The sequence below is a fragment of the Rattus norvegicus genome, chromosome 5, assembly GCF_036323735.1.
Source record: "Rattus norvegicus strain BN/NHsdMcwi chromosome 5, GRCr8, whole genome shotgun sequence".
In the NCBI taxonomy this organism is placed as follows: Eukaryota; Metazoa; Chordata; class Mammalia; order Rodentia; family Muridae; genus Rattus; species Rattus norvegicus.
The window spans coordinates 73,254,336-73,280,222 of record NC_086023.1 but is presented as its reverse complement, the minus strand read 5'-3'; the positions used below and the strand labels follow the sequence as shown (position 1 = coordinate 73,280,222).

The window sequence follows — 25,887 nt, the reverse complement described above, 5'->3', positions numbered from 1 at the left end:
ACTAACAACATGGCATTACACAACCAAAGCAATCATCCATGAGAGCTTGGAGTATGATTTCAAAAAGGGAGTCTGGACACTAGACTACTTTTCGAGTCACACGATACATATATGATAAGACTGTGTCACAAGGAGGAGCACACATTTTGCAATGCTATATACAGCTTTTCATTCACCCACACAGTCTGAAAAGAAAGTTAGGTGCATGATTCATCCAGAGAAAGAAGCAAGTGCCTCAGCAGTCCCAGCAGGGATGGGCTATGAGCATCCGGTGTCTTTGTTCGTAGGGAAAAGGAGTTAGACACACCAGCCTTTTGGCAGATAAGCCAGAGTGGCATTCCAACTCCTACCAACATCTCGACCTGTGTGATCCTTAGCTTATAGCATAAGTTAAAATCTATACAAAGACAGAGACAACTCACGAGGAAATAGGTTTATGTTGTGGAAAATGTATTTTCATGCAGCTGAAAGAATAGAGTTCAATCTTTAATCTGGTTGAATAGCTTAGTTTTAGCCAGTGATCTAAGCATTCTCTGGTGACCTATGGTTTGAATCTTCCTTTGTTCTTCAGCACCCCTCAAATGCTACCAATAGTATTACGAGATAGAATATACAGTTGTCCCCCATTCCTAATACCCGGACAGGTACACAAAGCACAGTACACCTTCTAATGGAGTGACACAGAAAACTAGGCACTTGTTTTGGTTCTTTTGAAAACAAGTGTTAGTTTCATTCTAATTCATGAGTCATAAACAAAAAACCTTACATGCATTCACTGAATATGAAATATTTGCTAGCACTGCTCCAGAGACCTAATACGGAAGCAATGGTCAGCCACTACCTTCCTTCTTACTCAAGTACTCACAGTCCACAGAATGTCTGTTTCATTTCAGCTCAGCTCAGAAAGCAGTGGCTCTGTACAGCTGAAATAGTTGGTTCTTACACCTCAGAGGGGCTCTGTATACAGTGTTCTTTACAACATAAAGATAAAGGCTATCGTGCTCATAGGTGGACAGACTGGTCACTGGATGGCAGGAATCCTACATCTTTGGTTCTTTTTTTTTTTTTTTCCCCCGGAGCTGGGGACCGAACCCAGGGCCTTGCGCTTCCTAGGCAAGCGCTCTACCACTGAGCTAAATCCTCAACCCCAGGAATCCTACATCTTATCAGCTGTTCTCTAACCAAAAATTCAGCACAAGGAAAAAGAGCTCTGAACTGAATAGTCTATTAACAGTCAATCTGGAGGCAAAAAAAAAAAAAAAAAAAAAAAACAAAATAAAACAAAATAAAAACATAGCAAAGAATCAGTTAACTTCAGACAGAGTCTGAGAGAAAGAAATGAAGTCTCTGGAGACAATTTTATGCAATCTGAAATAAAATTGTATGGTTTAAAATTGTTTACATGAACATATGATATTTTGAAAGTTTTAAACGTAGAAGTGATTTCCAGGAAGTTGGACAATGGAGAAAAAAATCACTTAAATAATGAATTGTATATATATTCTTAATAAAATGAAACAATACTTTGGCACCTCTTTTTTTTTTTTTTGGTTCTTTCCTCCAAAGAGGAACCCCCCCCCCCCGGAGCTGGGGACCGAACCCAGGGCCTTGCGCTTCCTAGGCAAGCTTGGCACCTCTTATAGAGTAAAGAACAGATGCTATAGTTTCCCTTCAGCAGTAATTCATGTTAAAAATGACATGCTCAAACGCAGAAAACCAGTGTAATAACAGCCCCATTTGCCTTCCATAATTCCATCTTCAACATGTGCTAAAACTTATTACCACAACAGCAACTTTTACATTCTACTATGCGATATTATAATTTCAGTCTATAATTTATAATTACTGCTACTTCTGAGTCCTATGTTTTTATCCTTTTTAATTGAATATTTCTCTTTCTCCCCCCACCCCCTTTGGTTTTTCAAGACAGTGTTTCTTTTGCAGTTCTGGCTATCCTGGAACCAGCTCTGTAGACCAGGCTAGCCTTGACTTCACAGAGATCTCCCTGCCTCTGCCTCCCAAGGGCTGGGATTAAAGGCATTGCCTAACATCAGATATTTCTAAAGTACACCTACAACCTCACTTGTTACAACCCCCTGTGCCCGCCTGAGTCACCATGGAGCAAAAGGAACAGTTAGTTCTCTGTAGTGTTCAAGAGACTTACAAATAAACGTGAAAAACAACCGACTGCAGACAAAACAGTCGTTCTGCACTGTAAGTTAGCTGTGGACGTCCCTCTGATGAATTCTGGGAATCGGTCATTATTTAAACAGCACGGCTCTTCTGTAAAGATTGTGATTTCACCTTAAGTTTGTAATATACAAAACACCTTTACCTTGTTAGCACCTAACACACACACACACACACACACACACACACACACACACACACACACACACACGAAAGGAAAAAATGGAATGAGAAGATAATAAATTTCTCATATACTTTTAAGTACTGTGGGTCAGATTAATAAAGAGAAAAATGGTGGAGAGTAGAAACTAGTGAAAATAGGAAACAGCCAACATAAAGCAGTGAGCAGGTTTTAAGCAGCGATCAAGCAGGAAGAGCTCCGCTGGGTTCTTCTCACAGAGAACACCTCCTCATTTACCATCAAACCTCCAGAGGCAGTGTCACTTAACTGAGCCAAACGAACACAGACTCTGCCCACACTATTCTACTGCAATAGCACTGGTATGAGGTTAGGACAGCAAAGAAATTTCATGGATATACCTTAAGAAAGACGCAAACTGTGACTCATATGTATTTCCCTCATCTAAATATAATCCCCCTACAGAGTGCTTGGAAGTTTAAGGAAAACATTCTGAGACATAAGATCAATAGATAGAAAATTATAAATTATGTACTGCCCCCATAAATGCCTTTTTAAACAGACAACTCATATGAAAGTATGTGGAGTTTTCAGAAAGCAGCTACACAGGGACAGAAGCAAGCGCTTGTTTGTCTTTACCAGTAGATGGCGCTAATCCCCAGGCATGCTACCGTTCTGAAGATGACCTTACTTGAATATGATTCCCCAAATCATTTGACTCTCAAAATCAGAAGCAAAGACTGAATTTTATTCTAAGTGTTGAAACTTTTATAATTAAACAATAATATATACCGTCTTGACTCCAGCATAATTTCTCATATTTAAGAGACTGTAAGGACAATGTTTCTATTCCAGAATTCAAAGCAATTCACTGCTTATGCACCAACTAAAAGATAAAATAAACACAGTTTAAATCTGGGCTTTGTATACTCAGGGTCTCCAATTCCTTGGCTAAGTTGCGAACCTCTTCGTGCCTCACAGTCATGATCTGTTAAGGATAAAGCAGTACTCACCATAGCTCCAAAGAGCCAAACTACAGGGCCAAGATATAATAGCATCAAGTACGGACTGAGCAAACTCGGAGAGGGAAGACTAAGCAGGGAAAAATGGCTTAGTGACCGTGAAACTCTGACAGCACAGAAAACACCCTTGATTAAAAGATGAGTAAAATTAAATGTAGGTGAGCAAAGAACTGAATAAAATTAATTAGGAATGTCAGAATATTTTAATTTTGTAACATCCTTTGCCCAACAAATATCAAATCTTTGTATGTAACTAAATTCCAAGTATTACATATATAACAGAGACAAGATAAATAATAAATAGTCTTGAATTTGAATTAGAGATAAATATTAGTATGAACTTGAGTCACTTTTTTCTTTCTTTACCCCAGCTCAGTTCAATGGATGCCCTAGCAGTGTCTCCAATGCTCTGAGTGAACCTTGGAAAAGCTATTTCTCCCTAAAAGAAACTAAAACTAATTCCAGAAAAAAGGATAAGACTCTTATAATACCCAGGGCTGAGGGAATCATCTGAAAAGGCTCCCACAGGCCAAAGATGGGACAATTAGTTTCAAATAAACACAAAAGTTGCACTCTGTATAATCTCCCAAAACATCCTTTAATCTGAGTTCATACATAGGTTTGTTCTTATTGCTACCATTGTTTTAAAACTGATCATCTTTGCAGGATGAGCAGCAACCCCACCTCTCTACAGTGGTACAACAAGCTAAACAACACTCGGGCAAGTCAGAGGTGTCCACAAATGTGCGTGTGCGGCTGGAAAGGAAGGAGTAAGAGGAGCGGGAGTAACAGCACAGGGAAGAGAGCAGAGGGAGACTTTATAGGGATGTACAGTAGGTCATGGGAAAATTCAGGATGTTGTTCCTAAAAGAAATTACTACACACAGGAGTGACACGCTGTAACTTATTTCAGATAATTACTTCATCATTATGTGAGGAATAGATATGGGGGTAATGAAAAAAGCAACTAGCCCTCTTAGGAAGTTACTAAAGTCCAGACCAGAAGTGGAAGGGGTGAGTATTTAATGCTAGGAACAGAAGAGACAGGACATTAACAGAATCTGGCTATCTGACTTTTTATACAGTTGCAGCATTTACACAACATTAAAACAAACCAGATTGCTAGTGCCTTTGTAAAGTACCGCTATAGAACGGGAGTCCTTCAGCAGAGCTTGTGGAGGGCGGTGCTGTGCGATGAGTAAGCAAGTCTAAGACACAGCGCAGCTGTCATGCGCAGGGCCCTACAGTCACACTCGCTCTGACGCTGGCCTCGACACCTACCTAGATAGACATTCTGGAACTGTTCCCGGGTCTGTCTCCTCACTGTAATGGAAGTGATAAAGGACTGGAGAGATGGCTTAGCAGCTAAGAGCACTGGCTGCTGCTCCTGCTGCTCCAGACGACCTGGCCTGAATTCCCAGCACCCACCCACACGAGTACTCACAACTATCTCTAATTTCTGGTCCAGGGTAGTCAATGTTCCCTTCTGGGTTCTTGAGGTGCCAGGCACATACACATATTCATGTTACACACCATATATGCATGCATATGTATGTATACACACATACATACATACATTCAAGCAAAACACTCATACACATAAAATAAAAATCAATAGATCTTTAAAAGCATAATTACAATAGCTACTTCATAGGACTCATAAGTATGAAAATAAATATAAAGAATTTACCTAATAGTTCAATACATACTAGCTATCCAGTGATTAACTCCACTCCACCCACTTTCCACAGCCAAAAACACAAACTACTAAAAGAGGGAGGTAGTGATCATATAGCAGCAGCCTATACAATCTCTAGAGACTTCCTGTCTGAGTTTGGTAGTACGCTCTCCTCTGTTCTCATCTGACAGAGTGAGTCATGATTTTAGATACCAACTACTTGAGAGAGAAACGTGTAATTGTTGTTAGTAAAAAAAAATCCCAATTTTTTTTCTTTTTTTTTTTTTTTTCTTTTTTTCCGGAGCTGGGGACGGAACCCAGGGCCTTGCGCTTGCTAGGCAAGCGCTCTACCACTGAGCTAAATCCCCAGCCCCAAAAAAATCCCAATTTACTATCGCACTGCATTTTAAAAAACAAAAGCACAGTAAAACTTGGAATCCTGGTCATATATAAAGGAGCCTTATCCTGCAGAACAGTTCAATGCACTCGGTCATCCCATACCTGACTAGATAGCTTACATATTTACTGGATGTTTAAAATAGTTGTAGATAAATTCAACCTTTAGCTACAGATCAGAGAGATACAACATACAGTTTCATGGTATTTAAGTAATTTTTTTCTCTTAATGTCACCAATAAAGAAAAAATTATAATAGCTACTTGTGTGGTGGTATGAATACGCTTGGCCCAGGGCACCGGTGGCACTATCTGGAGGTGTGGCCTTGTTGGAGAAAGTGTGTCACTGTGGGCGTGGGCTTTAAGATACTCATCCTAGCTGCCCAGAAGCCAGTCTTCTCCTAGCTGCCTTCAGAACAAGAAACATAACTCTCAACTCCAGCCCCACATCTGCCTGGACACTGCCATGCTCCCACCTAGATGATAATGGACTGAACCCCTGAACCTGTAAGCCAGCCCCAATTAAATGTTGTCCTTTAGAAGACTTGCCTTGACCATGGTGTCTGTTCACAGCAGTAAAGCCCTAACTAATATACTAACACAGGATTCATGTTATAATATGAAATGAATTTTAGCTGATATATAATATTAATTCAATAATTTCTAGCTATCAAGTGAGTAATTCCACCCACCTACTTCCCACAGCCACAGGTTCCCTCTACTTCTTCACCATTACAATGTTGTTTTTAACATTCACCCTGCTTACAACTACCTAATACATTCACAAGTACTTTTGGTTCTTTTTCTCACGGTGTTGCATGTGCATGAGCAGCAGAGGGCTGCATGCCACAGTGAACGTGTGGAAGACAAGAAGCTTCTCTGTGCATCGGTCCTCTCCTTCCAGCTTTGTGTGAGTTCGGGGCTCGAACTCAGGTTGCTAGGCTTGGGTGGCAAGCACCTTTACCCACCGAGCCCTCTCACCAGTCCCAGGGACAATGAACACTAAATGTTCCTATATATAATAAATAGATAGGGTTTTAATAGAAAGCATAGTTTTCTTTAAATAAAACATAGCATGTACAATACATTGGTATCAATAATCAATATATTTTTAACTTAATTAATCAATCTTAAGAACATCTAAATCTGCATGAAGAAGAATCCAAGCCAATTCCTACTATCGTTTTCCAAATTCATGTTTAAAGACGTCAGAAGCCTTTAAATAATCCAATAGCCAGATGTGGTGGTGCAAACCTTTAACCCCAGCACTGGGGAGGCAGAGGCTGGTAGATCCCTGTGAGTTGGAGGACAGCCCGAGGAACATACTGAGTTTTGTTCAGGACAGCCAGGGCTACACAGTGAACCTATCGATCAATCAATAAACAAGCAAATGCAAAGCCAACAGAAAAGAAGATGAGAAAAGTTATGTATAAGCCATAACCATTTGGACTTTTTAGTTGTTCACACTTCCTTATCATGTCTATTTGTTTATTTCACAAAACAAAGTATTTGGGCCAATATTTGATGTTCTCTTACATTAAAATATTCCCACAAAAACTGTAAGAACAATTTCCACTGGGCGAAGGTAAGGGGAGGAAAGGCAAGAGGCAAACTTTGCACTTAAAAATCTTTGGCTCTACTTGGGAACATTCACTGCACATGCATTAACTTAAGGACATAAAAAACTTTCAAGGGAAAAGATCCATTTTACTACAGTCTATTAACCAATTCTTTAAAACCCTCATAGTGCGGCCTAAGGCAACTTACCAGATTGAAGATGCCAGTAAAATATTAGTGTGGTTTGTAAGGAACTTCAGTGGAGGCTCTGCAAGCAGTATACACGACAAAATTCCTCCCCCAAAGCAATGCAGCATAGCACTCAACCAGCTGGACAGGGGGTTGCTCCAGGCCGCGGCCACCGCTCCTGAAAGGACAAGTGAACACGCCCTGAGACAGCTGCACATTTACCAAAAGCGCTAAGCACCCAATACACTAGAGAAACAAACTGTTTATTTCTAACAAATTATACTCATAAGAGAGCTCATCATGGCGATTGAAGTCTGTGTTCTTTTCAAGTCATGGGCTTCACTGTGTGGAGTGTAGTGAGATGGCTGCAGGTGTGTGCAGGTATGTGCAGGTGTGTGCAGGTATGTGCAGGTGTGTGCAAGTGTGTGCAGGTATGTTGGGAGGGTACTCTCCAGTGCATGCACGTGGAGGTCAGAGGTGACGTCAGGACGTCTTTCCTCGATCGAATCTCCACACTAGTTTTTGAGACTTGCTGAGCCCGAAGCTTGCTGCCGAAGTTAGATTGACAGACCCGTAAGCCTCCAGGATCCGCTGTGGTTCCAGGCATGTGTTGCTTTAATTGCCTTTTCCTTGGGTTTTGGAGATAAAGTCAGCTTTTGACGCCTGTGCAGCCAGTGCTTTATCCACCGAGTCCTCTAACCCCAAAACAATAGGTTTTTCTTCAAACAGACATAGGGTTTGTTTTTGAGGTGGGGGAGAAGGTAAGAGCTAGCGCACACATCTATGTGCTTGAGTAATCTATGATGCAATTGCCTATGTGTGCACATACGGAAGTGGGGCTGACCCGGGGCTGACCCGGGGCTTCTTCCTCTATTGCTGTCTTTTACCTTTTGTTAGGCAGGGCACTATATAACCTTAGCTGGCCTAAACTCTCTACGTAGACAAGGCTAGTCTCATACTAGAAACTAGAGATCCATCCACCTCTCTCAACCTCCTGAACGCTGGAATGAAAGGCATGCATCACTCTGCCTGGCTCCCTACCTTACTTTTAGAGACAAGGTCAGTCACAAAATCCCGAGCTCTCTGTTCTGACTCCACAGGCTGGTAAGCACTCCTAGGTTCTTCCTGCTGCCACCCTTCCAGCACCATGGCCAGCTTTAACAGGGGCTAGGGACACAGACTCCAGTCTCCGTGCTTGCACATCAGGCCCTTTCCCCACTAAGCCATCTCACAGCCACAGGGGTATTTTTAATGACTAATTTGACATCCTCAAAATATCATCCAAGTTTTTTTTACCAATCCCCTAATAATAGATGGTTCATTTAAAAAAGGTCCCACTTAGTGTTTCCTTCTACCCCAAATCTTACTGTGAGCACTCCGAAACAATGTGTCAAAGGACTATATTAAGGTCGGAGACCAGTGAAATGGCTTAGCAAGTAAGCCAAGCCTGAAAACTTCCTTTGAGCCCTAGGACAGATATTGTGGATGGAGAGAATCAAATCCCACAAGTTGTCCTCTGACAACCACGCATGCGCACACACACATATACACATACACATACACACACACGCGCGCGCGCTAAATAAATAAATAGTGTAATTAATTTTTTTAAAAGAAAAGTTGGACCAGTTGGGTGGCTCAGTGGGTACAGGTTCTTGTACAAGTCTGACAACCTGAGTTCAGCGCCCCAGAATCCATGAAAAGATGTGAGAAGAGAATCAACTCCACAAAGCTCTTCTCTGACCTCCACACATCTGCTGTAGTACCCTACCACTACCAATGACGAAATAGGTTTGCTGTTTGTTTTATTTAAGAAAGGTTTATAACCTTAATTACTTTAGAAAACTAAGTACCTACAGTAAACAAACTAAGCTTTCAACATATCAACCTGGGAATAAAGAACAAACTCAAATGTCAAAGATAATGGGGACAGAGGGTAGATAGCTAAGACACACTGCTGCTTCTAATGGCTAACCTTGATTGTCAACTTGACTACAACTGGAATCAACTAAAACCCCAGCAGCCGGGCCTGCCTGTGAGAAATGTTCTTGATTTGATCATTTGAACTGGGATGATCCATCCTAAATATGATACTATTGTACCTCTGAATATATATAATACATAATAAATATTAGATATTAGACATATAAATGGAAGAAGGTGGGTAGAGACTACTGCCAGGCCCTGCAACCCCAACAGACTGGGACCGCACCTGCGCTCTGCTCCTTGCTGCCACACCTGGGGCTGTTCCTGGGCCTGGCTCTGTGCTTTTCCCCCGCTTGCCAGTGATAATGGGTCCTGCGTGGTCTTTGATAAAGTCTACAGCTCTGACAATGTGAGAATCAACACTACGGCTGAGGTCTCTGGTGGGAATACAATCTATACAGTGACAGTCCCCGTGAACGAGTCAGTTGGTGCTGGGGAGAACAACAACCCAGCGGGCATCTGGGGTGGAGCATATCAGAAGTGCAGCGACAGCAGTGTCTATGACTGGACATACCTAAGCAACCCGGCCTTCTGGACAGCCTGGACAGCTCCTAATTCTGAGGATGTGACTAAAGTCAATCTGCAGGTCTTCACTGTCATTAATCACATGCACAGCTACAGAGTCATCTGTGAGACTGGAACAAATAAAATCCTCGATCTTGACCCCAACTCCTGAGAGTTTTGAGACCAGCCGGACCACAACCATGACTACAGCCATGACCACAGCCAAGACCACAGTCGTAACCATAGCCGTGACCACAGCCACAAGCTTGGCCATCTGTACTCTCTGCAGCCCCCTGGCAGGCGCTTGTTTTTCTCATTAGTAAACTCCTCTTCTAAAGGAAACTGGGGAAGCAAATCTCCAACCTCCAGGGCATCCTCCCGAGCTCACACATACAAGAATGAAGGCTTTTGGTTTTGTTTTTTTAAAACTCATTTATTCGTTTTATGTATATGAGTACACTGTAGCTGTCTTCAGACACACCAGAAGAGGGCATCAGACCCCATTGCAGATGGTTGTGAGCCACCATGTGGTTGCTGGGATTTGAACTCAGAACCTCTGGAAGAGCAGTCAGTGCTCTTAACCACTGAGCCACCTCTCCAGCCCATGAATGAAGGTTTTATGTCCTCAGTCTGCAGCTCCACCACCTCTGGATCACAGACCTGAGACACCAGTGCGTTTGAGGAACACAAACATTTCCTGGCTCTCTCAGGGCACAAATTCTGTTTTTTGTAAATACTTAGTCCTTCCTGGTTGTAACCTGAAGTTCTGACTCTCAGTTTAACATGTTGACAGGCAATGAGAACTTGTGTTTCTTGCCAAAGTATTTCCATGAGCCTCCTGGGCTTTGGGGTGGGGAGGGGAATATCTGAATAATCTTCAGATTTCTGGCCAAACCTACTCAGGTTACAAAGGACTTAGGTGACTTATATGACTGAAGGAAAAAGAGAAATGAGTGATTGTCCTGTGGCTACTAGCCCACTGTGCCCAGACCAGTCCGTAGGTTTTGAAGAGAGAAAGTATATAAAAACTATGCCTCAGAAGCCAATGACAGGACACATGACTTTTTTTTTCCTAAGTCAAATAAATGATATATTGAACAAGAAAGAAGAAGAAAGTGGGTAGATTGACAGCTAGTTAAGGTAAAGATAATCTATGCAAACGAGTGTATTAACCTGTTCAATATCTTCTCTTGCAGTGTGACTGACCACATGCTGATGAGTTAGCACAGTAAGGAAGTGGCCTTTCATCTGTTCCTTTGGGCTGTGAGCGCTCACTAATCAATGAATAACTAACACTTCACTGAAACACCTAGGGCTAAGACAGTAGAGTCAGCTGAGGCAGGTGGAGCACAGAACCTAGGTTCCTAGCAACACACTCTGGCTCCAGTACCTTCTCTGGTGTTAACGAGTAATTGAGTGCTCTCCCCCGTGACGTACAAGTACCTCCAGTGCCCAGCTGCGTGGGAAAAGTGTGTGTGCTGGGGGCGATCCCACCTCACAGCAGTGTCATAAGGATCCACAGCAGACGGACGTTTCCAGAACTTTATGACAGTGAGAATGGCACATAGTAAGCAGTAGGTTATTCCATCATCACACAAGAAAATCAGGGGAAAAGAGCAAAACTGCCTGCCCCTTTTTCCATGTCCACATGACCATGTGACTCCACAGTCACATGTGTCTCCTGGGGAGTGACTTTATCTATTCCTCTAGGCTACTTATTCATTCACATATGCATTCCTGCATGCAGGCTTGTGTGCACTCATGCCCTCCCCTCCCCTCCCCCCTTTTACTTCCTCACATACAGAGGCATACCCTGGTTAGCAGTGGAGATGAGTTCTAGGAATGGAAGCTCTACCTGAGTAAGATTTAAAGTGCGCCATGTGGCCATCACTATGAAGACATATTCTAAAGTAACCGACTACTTCCCATAAGCTCACATTTAGAGTGTTTTTCTAACAAATGACCTTTCTCCTGCACTCAGCATTCGCTGGCTAATAAGAGGACCCATATACATCCAGACTTCCCTTTACCCATCAAGATAACACAAATCAAACATACTAAGTGCTATTCATTTCTCATTAAGCCTAGCAACTAACATTTCTCACAAGTTCGATTTACTCACTGCATTTAAGACCTCATCAGATACTTGATCTTGTCCACAAGTCATAGCTCAATTTAAGACGTAATCTTTAAGATTTTAAAGGAGACCTTAGTAAGGAATAGGTACTCTAAAACTGTTCAGATGACAAAAAAAAAAAAAGTGAAATATCTCAAACCATTTAAGCATTAAAATTATGCCACCATTAACTTCCCTTACCGAGTGTTATCACAATTTACACAGTTAGGAGCACTCAGGAGCTCTCTAGCCACAATCTCTTTTGCATTCATTTGTATCCTATACAAAATGAAAATATTATATACTTTATAAGGATATTTTAAAAGTCATGTTTATGCTGAGTACACGGTAGACGCTGCTGGCTGATGTAGTTGCTGAATAGACCAATCTGGGAGCAGCAATAACACACGTGCTAAACGAAAGCCTTGGCTGCTGCTCCTTCACTCCTCTATGCCAAGAATATCACCATTTTATTGAAAGGCGGGGGTGGGCATGGTGTGCCCACCATGTCAGAGAAAGTAAACACAACAATCCTTATGCCAATGAACTAGGATGGATTAGAGGAGACTCTGAGAGAAGAGAGAGCTCTGGGGAGGGGATTGCCTCCCTCTACTTTCAAAATCCTGTCAGTAAGAAAAGCTTCTCTAGCTCAGACTACACTAATTGGAGCTGTGGGTGTGGGGGGGGGGTGGATGTGTGTGTGTGTACATGTGTGTGTGTACATGTGTGTGTGGTGTGTGTATGGGTATTCACACGTGTGTGGATATACATGTTGTACATGGGTGTGTGTGAACATGTGTGTACATGTATATGGAAGCACACAGTTGACATTGGTATCTTCCTTAATTTCCACCCATTTTATTTATTGAGACAGGGTCTCTCTCTGAACCCTGGTTCACTGATTCCAGCTAGACTAGCGAGCCAGGTTGCCCCAGGGATTGCCTGAGTCTGCCCCAGCACTGGGGTTATAGGTGGCCAGCATACCTGTCTGGCTTTTACCTGGCTTCTGGAAATCCAAACTCCTTTCTTATGCTTGTACAGCAAGTGCTTTATGCACATTTCTGTAGCCCCAAATTACTTAATTTTTAACATACATTTAAGAGCAAGAGAAAAAATTCTCCATCCTACCTTAAGATATTTCAAATATGCTATCAACAGAATCGTTTTCCCAAAAATTCTTTGCAAAAGCTGTCACACTGCAACCTAAATTAAGTTTCAAGTACAGGATGGCTGAAATACAATCACATATGAACTTTAATGTCAAATGGACAGCTAGCGGAGGACGTGACAGGCAAATGGCCTAACTGAATGAAGCCTGTACCCATATAGCCTCCTAGAGCTGGAAAGGCATGGGGAGTGGCTGTGCTGGGAAGAGCAGTGGTCAGGGACATGAAGAGTAGCCCAGTCATATGACCCAGGTTATTTATAGTAAGCCCTTTGCAGCTCACAGTTGGAGCTTGCATTTCCCTCTACCCAATGAAACCAGGAGCTAGCAAACTGCTTCTATTGGTTAGATGTAAGAATTTTAGACACTGTGGGCTACACAGTGTCTGTTCAATCATCCAGCTCCAATTTGGCAGAAAAGCAGTCATAGCTGATGTGTAATGGAGTGAAAACACTACATTCCAGTTAGACTTATTTTACTAAGAATGAAAGCTAAACATCAAATCATACGGCCGTCCATGAACTCACCGAGAATCACACATACAAAATCCCAAAAGAACCCACAGCCTGAGCCTGAAACAGCGTCACTAACTTGGTTATAACAAGACCTGGCAGCATTCTTCATAACTAATGGTTTGAAAAACAAGAGATGGCGAGCACGTGGCTTGGCAGTTAGGTCTTTTATAAGCCACTGGCTCCTGGTGATGGGCTGTGAATCATCCTATGTAGACAGGCAGTAGCTCTGGCGGCAGCCAGCACCTATAATGCAGCTTGCAATTAATAATCAAATGCCTTTTTCTCTATACTAATCTAAAAGGAAAAAGGAAAGGCAGAAGCACTTCAGTTGACTGGACCACACCCGTCTTCCTTCAGATCTATGCTAACTTTCCTACATTCTAACATGTTCCACAGATGATGATCTTATTGGGCATCTACACAGCATCAGATGGCTTTCCTACATAGATAGTATACTGGAGCTAATAAAAAAAAAAAAAAAAGCGTTTTATCCCAGCACTTGGAAGAAACAGATGTATCTCCATGAGTTCGAGGCCAGCCTGGTCTACACAGGGAGCTCCAGGACCACCAGGGCTACATAGAGACATGTTTTCTTTTTTTGAAAGTAAAGCAAAACAAAATCAAAACCAAAATAACAAGACACATGCAAACCAGAGTGTGAAGGTAAGCTCTACTCCAGGGTTTCTGCTATCAGTTAAGAGTCTAGTCAGAAAACAGAAAACAGTTATTTTAATAGAGAGGATTTAATATAAAGAACGACGTACATATAGAACTGTCAAACGAGCCGTTGAAAAGCAAAGGTAAATACAGCGTAGGAGGTATAAGCGTCTCAAAGCAGTTACTATGGGGGAACAAAGATAAGTTGAAATCATTAAAATTCATAGAGAAAAATCTCTTTAGAGCCAAAACTGGACCCCTGAGGAGGAGACACTCTAGCTGGTGTCCAGTCCCACCCACTCACTGTGCAAACAGGATGCTAAGTTTAAAATTCTCACCCATGCTACCCACCCCATTATTGGTAGAGTTTAGTCATGCACATGTAGAGGCAGAGGTAGAAGCTGGGTATCTCCTTTAAGCTTACTTTTTGAGACAGGTCTTTTATGAAACTTAAAACTAACCAATTCAGCTAGCCTGGCTAGCCAGGAATCCAGCACTAGGATTAGGAATGGGCACCACAGCACAAAGCTTCTGAAAATGGCTTATGTGAGATGGAACTCGGGTCATCACGCTGTGTCACAAGTACTTTACAAACAAAACCCCAGCCCCAGTCTAGGTCACTTCTCATACATCCTTTCTCACTCCACACCAGATAGAATCTATTCTAGCTTTTTAAATCATACAACACAGGGTGTTTCTGAAGATTATGGATGCTGTCTTCTTATCCAGATATTAATTACATGGACTGGTACATTTGCGCACTCCCAGGCCATCCATTTATGACTTTTGTCCTTTTGATGCATATATATAAGCATCCACAAAAACTGCAAGGTATGCTGCTGTCACTTTCCACTGTCCCTAACACCAAGACTGACAAGGAAATTCTTGATATATCAACTTTTCATCACCCACAAACTAGATATAGGCTCAGCGGCATCCTTTGTTTCTGGATTTAATTACAAAAAATAGTAGAGAAATTGCTTTGTGGTGTGGAAATTATAAAAATCATGGAGAATAAAACACAACAAGGCAGCTTATTGAGACTTGTAAATACTGAAAACCCAGAACAGTAAGAGAAAGCAAACAGCAAAGAGTAAGAAACTGGAACAGGCAAGACCTGGAGTCAAGAACAAGCTCTATAATTTACTACCCACGTGCCCTAGGAAGGGTACTTCATTCCCCAAACTCCACATCGGTCAAACGAGTGCATCAGAAAAGAAATGCATAGGGATTTATACATATCCCGCTGCAACGGTCTTCATGGAGCTGAATTCGGTAACTATCATTACCATGTAAGAATGACAGTGCCGCAGTATGAGGCACCCCTCAAAGAGAAGAAAGAGCTGCGCTTCTTTAGGGCTATAACTATCTTTTGTTTAGGGAGCCTCAATGTCTAACACAGTTCCTGAAAGAGACGCTGCTCAGTGACAATGTGATTTAATGAAGCACATATGATTTGAAAGTTAGGAAAATGGTTGTTGAAGACTTCAGACTAAAACAAAGCTGTCGTGGATAGAAGAAATAATTGTAGATTAAATTTCAGAAGGCTGGGGTGTAGCTCAGTTGCTGAAGTGCTTGCTTATCATGCAGGAGGTACAAGGCTCAATTCCCAGCACTGCAAAAGAAACCATGCTGAATGCTTGTTACGCCAGCACTCAGGAGGTGGAGGCCAGAAGACCTGAATGCCAAGGTGTCTTCTGGTTCAAACCTAGCCTGGGGTACATGAGACCTTGAGGGGAGGGTCTTAGAGAACAGACTACTGGATGAGAACAAAGACTTAAAGACAACTGTCTGAGGAGGGGTTTTCTGAGGTGGAGGGGACTGGATGGTTATTTTTGTTGTGTTTTTGAGAAAGGGTCTCTATATGCAACCTAGGTTGGCCTGGAATTTAGGATTATCACTTGTCAGCCTCCTGAGAAATGAGATTTCAAATCTTCACCATAGCACAGCCACCGTGGCCAAATTATTTTAAGATTTATGAAAATAACAGTGGCACGAGTCCCTCATACGACCTGGCACTCAGGGGACCCCTAAGGCAATGGTTCTCAACCTTCTTAATGCTTGTGACCCTTTAATAGAGTTCAGCGTTCTGTGCTGACCCCAATCATAAAATGGTTTTCATTACTAGTTCATAATTGTAATTTTGCTACCATTATGAATCTCATGTAAATATTTTTTGGAGATGGAGGGACCCAGAGGTTGAGAACTGCTGCTCTAAGGTAAGTTCAGGGCTATCCTGGGTTACATAAATCTCTTTCTCAAAACATACAAACAAAAACCTTAAAAACAGAAATAACAACAACAAAAAAAGTATAAAGGAGAGAAAATCCTCATTACAAAACAAGGTGGAATAAAACTGACAATGTAGCCAAGGGTGGTGACGTCCACCTTCCCTCCCAGCACCTGAGCGGCTCGGCCAGCCAGCCTGGTCTACACAGGGTCTCCAGGCCTGGTCTACACAGGGTCTCCAGGCCTGGTCTACACAGGGTCTCCAGGCCTGGTCTACACAGGGTCTCCAGGCCTGGTCTACACAGGGTCTCCAGGCCTGGTCTACACAGGGTCTCCAGCCCGTCAGCGTTACATGATGAGACCTTGTCTCATAAACGATAAATACAAATTAAACAAACAAACAAAAACCAGCCAGGCATGGTGGCATACACCCTTAATCCCAGCACAGGTGTAGGCTGATCTTAGAGTTCAGGACAGTCAGGGCTACACAGAGATAGACAGATGATAGCTAGCTAGATCAACAGACAGACAGACAGACAGATCTTACACTACAGGCTGCAGCCCTAAACTGCAGACAATCAAATGCCAAGGAATTAGAATTAATTATAAGACAAATGGAGGTAAAGGGGGAAAGATCCAATTCACATTAATACACTGATGTTTTTGTCTTTGATTATGAAGCAAAAGTAATGTAGGAAGAGGGGAAGGATGGTACCCTTCCCTTGGGTTTGAGTAACTATGATTACTGGGCTGCACAGATGGCTCAGTAGTTAAGAACACTTGGTATTCTTTCAAAGAACCCAAGTTCAACTGTCTGCACCCATGTTGGGTCGCTCAAGTCCAGGGACCTCTGGCTTCCCTTGGCACCTGCATTCATGCACACATACCCCTACAGACATACGCTCATCCACATAATTTAAAACATAAGAATAAATCTAAAGAAGAAAGAACCCTCCAATCTCAGGCACACAAATATGAGAGGTAGTTCTCCAAACTGTTGGGAACAAATATTCTTATTGCTACACAAAGAAACATAGGAACAATACAAAAGTAACCCAGCAAGACCCTTTCTTTCCAGGAGGCAAGCAAGCACACAAAGCAGGAAGTGTGGTACACACTTTAATCCCCTCAAAGGAGGCTGAAGCCTCTCCCCATCAGCTAGGTAACATCCTCACAGTCTCCCATGCTGGCTGGGTGGAGAACAACTGAGGCGTCAGAAAGAGGAAAGGGATCTTCCAGTCTGGGAATGCAGTGGGCCTCCCTTAACAACGTGTTATCAGGTGAGAAAGATTAAGAATGTCACAAAAGGTTTTACAGTGTAGGGGATGGTAACAGATTTGGGTTTCTTGGCATAGAAGTTTCACAAGCTGGGGGACATTCTGTTAGGCATGGCAAGCTGGCCACCTTTGAGAGAAAACCAGTTTCTCAAAAAACCTTTTATTCTCTAACTTACACTGGCATTTCGTAAAACCTCCACAGAGATTACACACAAGAGAACACAAATGGGCGGATTCCAAAGAGTGACACATTGGCAGAGATGGGAAAACAAAACAGGGTCTTGGAAAAGGGAGAACAGAGAGCCAGCTAGGGACAGAGTTCAGCTAGTGGACTGTTGGTTGAGCATGCGCATGAATCCCTGGATTTGATGCCCAGGACCTCATGAAACCAGGTGTGGTGACACGGACCTATAATCCCAGCACTCACCAGGAGGAGGCAGAAGAACTAGAAACCCAGGGTCACCTTCAGCCACACGGCAAGCTCAAAGCTAGCCTGGAATACATGAGATCCCGTCTCAAGAGAAGTGAGCAAAGCACTTGAGCAAACAAGTCTCACTGTCTCTTCTCTGTGAGCAGCCCTAGACCCTACAGAAACTGGTTTGCTTGCTTGCTAGTTTTTCTGTGCTACATTAGTGCATGCCAGCCAGTCAAGTACTCCACTTCTAAGCTATGTCCCCAGCCCCAGGTCTCATTTTTAATTTTATTTTTATTTTAGTCCCCAGTTATAGAATCTTCCTGCTAGTGTCTCTGACTCTTCTATATGATCCAGAACCAATGGTATTTTAGTATCTGCTATAATCCAGTAGAGTATTCCGAAAACAGCTCATCAGCTGTTGCTAAAATACCAATCTAAACTCTCCTTTATACCCCACTTACTGTGAGAGTAAGCATGAAGACTTCTTTGTGTCTCTCCTCAAAAATATTTCAATATCACCAACTCTTGAACCCCTCTGTTCACAGGCATGGCTTATGGCTGCCCCTGAGCCACCTCTGAGCAGATTGATGGAGGTGTGCCTGCACTGTGGGCTGCCCACAGCTGTCACTGTGAGTGTGAAGAGGAACTTAACATGTGTCAGCCACACCAACAGGAGCCTGTCATATCTTCCTCTGGTGGGGGATGGTCACGCTAGAAAGAACTGTGGTAGCAGAACTAAAACCACCCACACTCCCTCCATCACAACACCAATAGCATTCTTTCCTGCACTTGATGTCCAGATGCAGAACTCATTTTTATAGCACATACTTAAGGTAGATTTGTGTGGGTTGTGTGTTGTTGTGTTGTGTTGTGCACACACAATCGAGCGTATTCCACGGTGTTCTAATGATGTGTCATTTTAAAACTGCCTGAATTACTTTAATGGCTGAAGAAAAATTACATTGAAAAAAAGGCAATGACTACCCAATAATCCTCTAATGTTAGGTGGATAAGCTGTTTTCAGTTTGCTGGAAGAAGAGGGGTGTTGCGACATTGCCTCTTGTTGCCCAGGATGGCCTTGAACTCCTATATAGCTCAGGCTAGTCTTGAATTCCTAGGGCCATGTGGTGGGTGAGGGAAGGACTCTGCTATCTGCACATGCATGAATTGTATGTAGCTTTACTGTACTGTGGGCTCTAGAGCTCTGGAAAACTGGTCATGGGGGGAACTGAAAGTATTATGAAGTTCAAGACCACCTGGAAAAGACCACTAGATTCCATTCAGATTATAATTAGCCAAATTTATTAAAATTGCTAGCACGGCTGCAATCTCTAACCCAAATTAGAGACATGTTGCCCAGAAGCAGGTGAACAAAGGGCTTTGAAAGGCAAAATCCACAAATACTTCACAGCTGTGGAATTTACAGGGATGTGAGCAACTGCCTTACTCCACATGCTCACAGCAATAAGCAAGTTTACAGAAGCCAGAGCAAGCAGTTAGTCATTTCACAGCAGTCACACCATCCTTGGGAAGGGGCAAGAAGTCAGAGTTGGTGGGAACTTAGCTTTCAGGAATTTAGGCCAGAGTCAAATGGCTACCATGGGTGCCTAGTACAAAGTGGAGTTTTCCTAGGCCATCACAAAGCACTGTCGATTGGTAAAGCATGGATATACTAAGCGATGATCTAATTAAACCTTGGATGAGACACACACATACCAGGGCTTCCATTCTAAATTAAGGGAAAGAAATGCTGACCACACAGAAGCTAATCACTCTATCTACAGACAGAGTCTGGACAAATATATTTTAATAAAAATAAAAAGATAAAAGATAGACAAAAACCTATAAAAATTATCATAAGGCATAAGACAGGTGCACAAAAGTTGAAGAGACACTTAAGAATAAACAACTAGGCGGGGTAGGAAGGTGTCTCCACTGTTAAACTGCTTGTCATGTGAGCATGAGGACCTGAGTCAGATCCCCAGTGACCACAGAAAAGCTGGGAATAGCAATGCTCACATCCAGAAACCAGCACTTAGAGGCAGGTCTCTGCAACCCACAGTCAGCTAGCCCAGACAAACAGTGAACTCCAGATTCACTGAGGAAACATGTCTCAACTAGGAGGAACAGGATCAAGGAGGATAATCCAGCATTGACTTTTGTCTCCTCATGCACTGGTACCTACAAGCATGAATGTACACATCTCCATAAACACATACATACACAATAAGTCTGAACTACTGAAAGACCTAGACATGTGCACATGTGCTCTGACAGAAAATCTACAGGAGACAGGTGACTCCTCAGAAAAGTGTAAATTACCAAGCAACTTACAATTAATGAGAAAAGAAGGAAACGCCTACCCATTAGAATGTATTAAGACCAGGTTGAGGGGATGAGGGTGGGGGGAACACCTTTAATCCCAGAACTCTCGAGGCAGAGGCAGTCGGATCTCTGTGAGGTTGAGGCCAGCCTCTATCTACAGAGTGAGGTCCAGGACAGCCAGGGCTACAGAGAGAAACTATCTCAAAACAAAACAAAAGAATGTACCAAGAAAGAAATTCACAGACTTCATAGTTGAAGTCTACTAAAGACCTAAAATCAGGCAATGCCTATTAAATACATCATCTTGACCCAAACCTACTTTATGAAAGCAGCAGAGCCTTACTGCCCAAACCAGAAATGGAGAGCCCAACAAAACAATCTAATGTGCAAACACCAATCATGAACATGAAGAAAACAACTGACATGGAGTGCTAGCAAATCAAATCGCTACACTGAAATAGTACATAGAGCAAGTCAGGTTTGTTCCAAGAATGAAAGAATGATTTATAGTTCTTCAATTCAGTAATTACATTCATGTAGTCGACATTACATTTCCATGGGAAAAGCAATATGTGTAATTATTTATCTCAATATATGTCTTCTATTTTGGTTTTTGAAACCAGGTCTTGCTATGTAGCCCAGGCTTCACTTGAATTTTCTCCAATCTTCCTGGCTTTGCTTCCCAAGTGCTAGGATTATAGACATTATTCAGCAGTGCTGATCAATAGATTTCTGATTAAAGACAACAACAAAGAAGCAAAGAAACAAACAAACAGAAACTTGATAAAATTGGTAAAATTGGTAAATAAATAGGGGCTGACCAGGAAGTTAACAAACACAATAAGGCTTTCTTACAGGACCCTTCCAAAAGGCCCATGGCAAACCTCACATTTCATTAAACTTTAGAAGCATCCTCGTGAATTCAGGAGCAAGGAAAACTACAGCCAGTGCTACTACTGGTCACTCTGCACCAGCTGTTTCACATGAGGCTAGAAAAGGAAATATGCTTCTTGGCTACAAGCAACACGACAAACTTAAGCCAAAGAGAATTTACTGGAAGAATTTCAGCAACTCCCAAAGGAAATCCAAAGCTAAAGATAGCACGTAAATACTAGGGACCTGCAAATGGCCATCAGAAGAGGGATCTCTGTGATAGGACAGGACCAATTCAGTTGGCCGCTCTGCCAAGATCACTGAGTTCCAAGTGTTCTCTGCACTAACTCATCACTGAGATGCAAAGGCTTGCAATGAAATACCCATCCGCCACCTAACTGTTATAGAAAGGTTAAGGGTGTGTGGTGTGTGTGGTGTGTGTGTGTGTGTGTGTGTGTGTGTGTGTGTGTGTGTGTGTGTTATGTGTGTGTACTCGAATTCATGGAAAACAGAGGAAAGCATCAGACGTCCTACTCTATCATGGTCTATCTTACTCATTCTAGACAGGATCTCCAGCTGATCCTGAAGCTAGGCTAGCAGTCAGCAAGACCCAGCAATCCTGTCTCTCCCAAACCGCCATAGAGTCTAGGTCACAAGCACAGGTAGCTACTCTCAGCTTTTACATAGGTCTGGGGATTTGATCTCAGGTCCTCAGGCTTGTGTATGCAGCTGTCTTACCCACTGAGCCATCTAATCTCAAGCCCCGAGAGCTTCCTTTTGTGACCATATACTCAGCTTTGTCTTTTAGGGCAGAAGTCTAAAACATGAAAAAGACATATACCTAAGAAGCTGGAGATATGTATGGTCCAGGGGCTAAGAGCACTTATTACTCTTACAGAGGATCTGATTCAGTTTCCAGCACCCTCAATGGATGGCTTAGAAATACCTCTAACTCTAACATAACTCGAGCTCCAAGGAAATCTGACCCAGTGGCCTCTGCAGGCACCTGTACTAATATGTGCACACACGCACATGCATGCACACGCACGCATACACACTTAAAAATAATAAAAATAAATATATTTGTAAAAGAGCATAAGTCAGTATTGCTATAATCTTTGGACCAACCTTCCTGAAACAATATATAAATCCTAAAAGTCATAAAGAAGATCTGTCTATAAAAAAGTAAATAGAGGACTGGAGAAATGGCTCAGCAGTTAAGAGCACTGACTGCTCTTCCAGAGGTCCTGAGTTCAATTCCCAGCAACCACATGGTGGCTCACAACCATCTGTAACAGGGCCCCATGCCCTCTTCTGGTGCTATCTGGAAATAGCAACAGTGTACTCATACACTAAATAAATTTAAAAAATATAAATAAATAAATAGATATAACCATAATCTTTTTAAAACTTCTGCACTAAAAGCTAAAACTTAATGAGAGGAAAACCCTTCAGCACTTACAATGAAAGGTCCATGAAGTATGAAGAAAACAAAACAATCTATGTCCTGATACATAGGCAAAAGATACTAGGCATTTACAGGAATTAAATACAAATGACCAATAAACCAAGGAAGCATACACATTAATAACCATAAAAATGCAAATGAAAATGGCTTTCTATGAAAATGGCCAGATGGTGAGGATTGAAAATAATCACTACTTTTAAAGTTAATAGTAGGTCCTCTAACACACTCCCTGGATGCTTATGTAGGCATTCTCCTGTGACTGCTGTCATTTGCTAATACTAGGTGAAAAGCATGTTTCCCTCCATGGTAATTAGCATTCAATTACCCAAGTGATTCTCAAATTTTGGACCCATATAGACCCCTAAAATTTAAAGAGGGCATGAATGGGTTGCCAGGATTTGGGGATTAGAGACTACAGAAGGGTAAAGGGGATTTGGAGTAGGAAAATACTTTATATTTTTATCATGACAGTCGTTCTATTACTGTTTTTATCCAAAATCATATAACTTTGTGATTAAAAAAATAGTGAATATACTTATGGAAAGCATACCTTTAAAAAAATTACTTTTAAAATTCCTTGGCCAGGGGCTACACTTGGTGGGAGAGCATTTCAGTAGCTTCCATCTCCAGTAACAACAATGAAGGGCCTAGAGTTTTTTGTTATATTTAGCATTTAGAAACATAAACAGTTTTTAAAGCTTTCACATTTGGATTTTAAAATAATGCATTAAATGTAAATAATGTGTTCTTTACCAAAATAACTATTATCCAAAGCAAGAAAGTATTTCGTGAGAAAAGGCACATTGCTGTCCAGTTAGGCAAATCTTAATATCTAGCTCGGACTTATCAGCTGCCTCAATCATCTCTTACGACACTAAGTCACATGGTCATTGAGAAACTTCGCTGTACGCTCATAAAGGCAAGAAACGATGAATAACCTCTAGGTACATTATGAAAATAATGAATTTTACAGTGCGTGACCGGGAAGTACGTGGAAAGTGAGCCTTTGAATCAGACTTTAAAAACGTCTGATTTAGTCAATACAAGGTACTATCAGATTCTGGATATGGAGCAGTAACAAAACTATAGTTCTCCTTAATCACAGAAACAGTATCCCATGCAGATGACCTGTTCAACGAGCTCCATAGAAACTGTCAAAAACCTATGAGAGTCAAGGATTTAGAGAATTGGTACTCAGGAAAAGGTAAGACATTCATACCATCCTTAAACTTTCACCCTTCACCTACGGACAAGAAAAGGCAGCAGAGAGCAGAAGGCCGAGAAATGCCGAACTCAAAGACAGAAAGACTCAGAAAAATGATGGGAAAGTGGGTAACTTTAAAAGTCAAGCCACATTCAGTGTGAGAGACAGGAGAACAAACATTGCTCTTTGATCACATGGTTCCCAGAACTCAACGTTGTGAAAATCACATCCCATCCCACACGTTTCACGGATGCTGAACTACAAAAGCCAAGTGACTGTTACCTGTACCACGTCTCGAGTGACAGAAAACGCAAAGCCACCCACTCTCCGGGTTTAACACGCTAGCAAGGTGCTAAGTCCCACCTGAGACGCTCTGTTCAGGGGTCTACATCACTTTCCTAAGACTGGGTCTGAGTCGGGTGCCCTGTACTGAGGGGTGGGCCGCAGGGGATCCCGGCGCCCCTGCCTCCGGCAGTGAGGACGCGGAACCAGGAGCGCGTCGGGCCCCTTCACTCACCTGGCCGCTGCTTCAGCGCCATCACCGACACCAGGTAGTGGGCGATGTCAAAAAAGGGAAACATGGACGTGCGGGAGAAGGCCAGAGTCAGATCATCCCACGGGTACTCCATGACGACTACCGACCCCGCCGGCCCCAGCAGCCGCGGCGGCCGGTTCCCCTCCGGCGGCGGGGATGGGGGAGGGGACGGCCGCGCCAGCTCCAGTCCTGCGCGTGCGCCCTGGTGCCTAGGGGGCGGGGCCGGGACGGGGGCGGAGCGGGAGCCGGAACGAGAGGCGGGGCCAGCGGATTATACCCTGGCTCTGGTTCTCCTAATAAAGGTATGACATTTTCTGAGTGCTGCAGTCAGTGCCAACTGACCCAAGGGGCGACGCTCAGAGTCAGATTCTGTGTAAACCGGTGCCATTCGTCTTCTACAACGTGAACTAACACGATGTAACTCATTGGTTACTTAGTGAAGATATGAAAAATAAAATGGTAATGCTTTATGCATTGAAACTAGTATTTTTCTAAACCAAGTTTCTCAACAGTAGAACCATTGGCATGTGAACTGAACAATTCTTTTTGGACTGCCCTAGGTATTATAGGGTATTATAGGGGAACCTTTTTTTTTTAAGGACGGAATTTCACAAAGCACAAAAAGTATGGATGCCATGCCCAGGCAGTTGGTTACGGAAGATCATTGCAGGGAAATGCATAAGGTTTTAAAAGCTAGTCTATAAATGTTAGAAGTTATTTTGGCTAGACTATAACCTGAAAAAAGAAGTTAGAAAAGAAATGAAAAAAAAAAAAACCTTCCACAGTGAAACCAGGCGGTTTAAGCTCTTGATCAATCGCTACACTGTGCTCAATCTTGTTTACCAAAAGCCCAATCTTTGTGCCGAGTGGTTGATCCAGTGAAGAAGATGGGCGGGTGGCTGAAGTTGCAATCCAGCACCAAAGATTTATGAGAAGAGACTAGGGAAATCAAAAATATACTCACTGGTCCAAGACAAAAGGTAGGATTGTAAACGTGGGTCTTAAGGGCACCCAGGTGCAAGCGGAGTAAAGTGGATGCAAACCCCACCTGTAAAGACAGCAAACGGAGCCAGGTTTCGGAAAAACAAGAAAAGGAGCAATCTGCTGAAATTAGTTGCAAAAAGAACTTGAGATTTAAAAAAAAAGTGAGGCTGGGTAGGAAAATAAAAGTAAGTTCGGCACCTTTTTATTTGACATGTCAACAGATCATGCTGTTACTTGGAATAGGTAACACATGAGCTGTTGAGAGAGAACATACGCCGGTTTCTCCTGAATTCAACCTTCACTATTAACCCACTTAGCAAACGTTATTTACATCCATGCTTTGTACCCAGAGTTTTACTGGCTGGAGGCACCGTCCTAAACACCAGACTTAAAATGTAAGAAAATGGTAGCAACTTTCATTTTGTAACCTGTCAAGTAACGCTGGCCTTGATAAAAGTACATTT

The 25,887-nt window shown here is 42.5% G+C and overlaps 1 protein-coding gene and 1 pseudogene across 1 annotated transcript in view; one reads left to right on the top strand and one right to left on the bottom strand.

Moving 5' to 3' along the window:
• Tmem38b (transmembrane protein 38B) overlaps positions 1–24,561 on the bottom strand; it is a 35,722-nt gene extending 11,161 nt beyond the window's left edge. Inside the window, exons 1-2 of the mRNA NM_001014191.1 lie at positions 24,422–24,561; positions 7,192–7,348 (exon numbers count right to left, since the gene is read on the bottom strand). Of these exons, the coding sequence (NP_001014213.1) occupies positions 7,192–7,348; positions 24,422–24,533 (269 nt within the window). The 5' untranslated portion in view covers positions 24,534–24,561. The remainder of the gene's footprint in view (positions 1–7,191; positions 7,349–24,421) is intronic.
• Positions 7,471–9,996, top strand: Plet1-ps1 (placenta expressed transcript 1, pseudogene 1; annotated as a pseudogene).
• Positions 24,562–25,887: the final 1,326 nt, after the last annotated feature.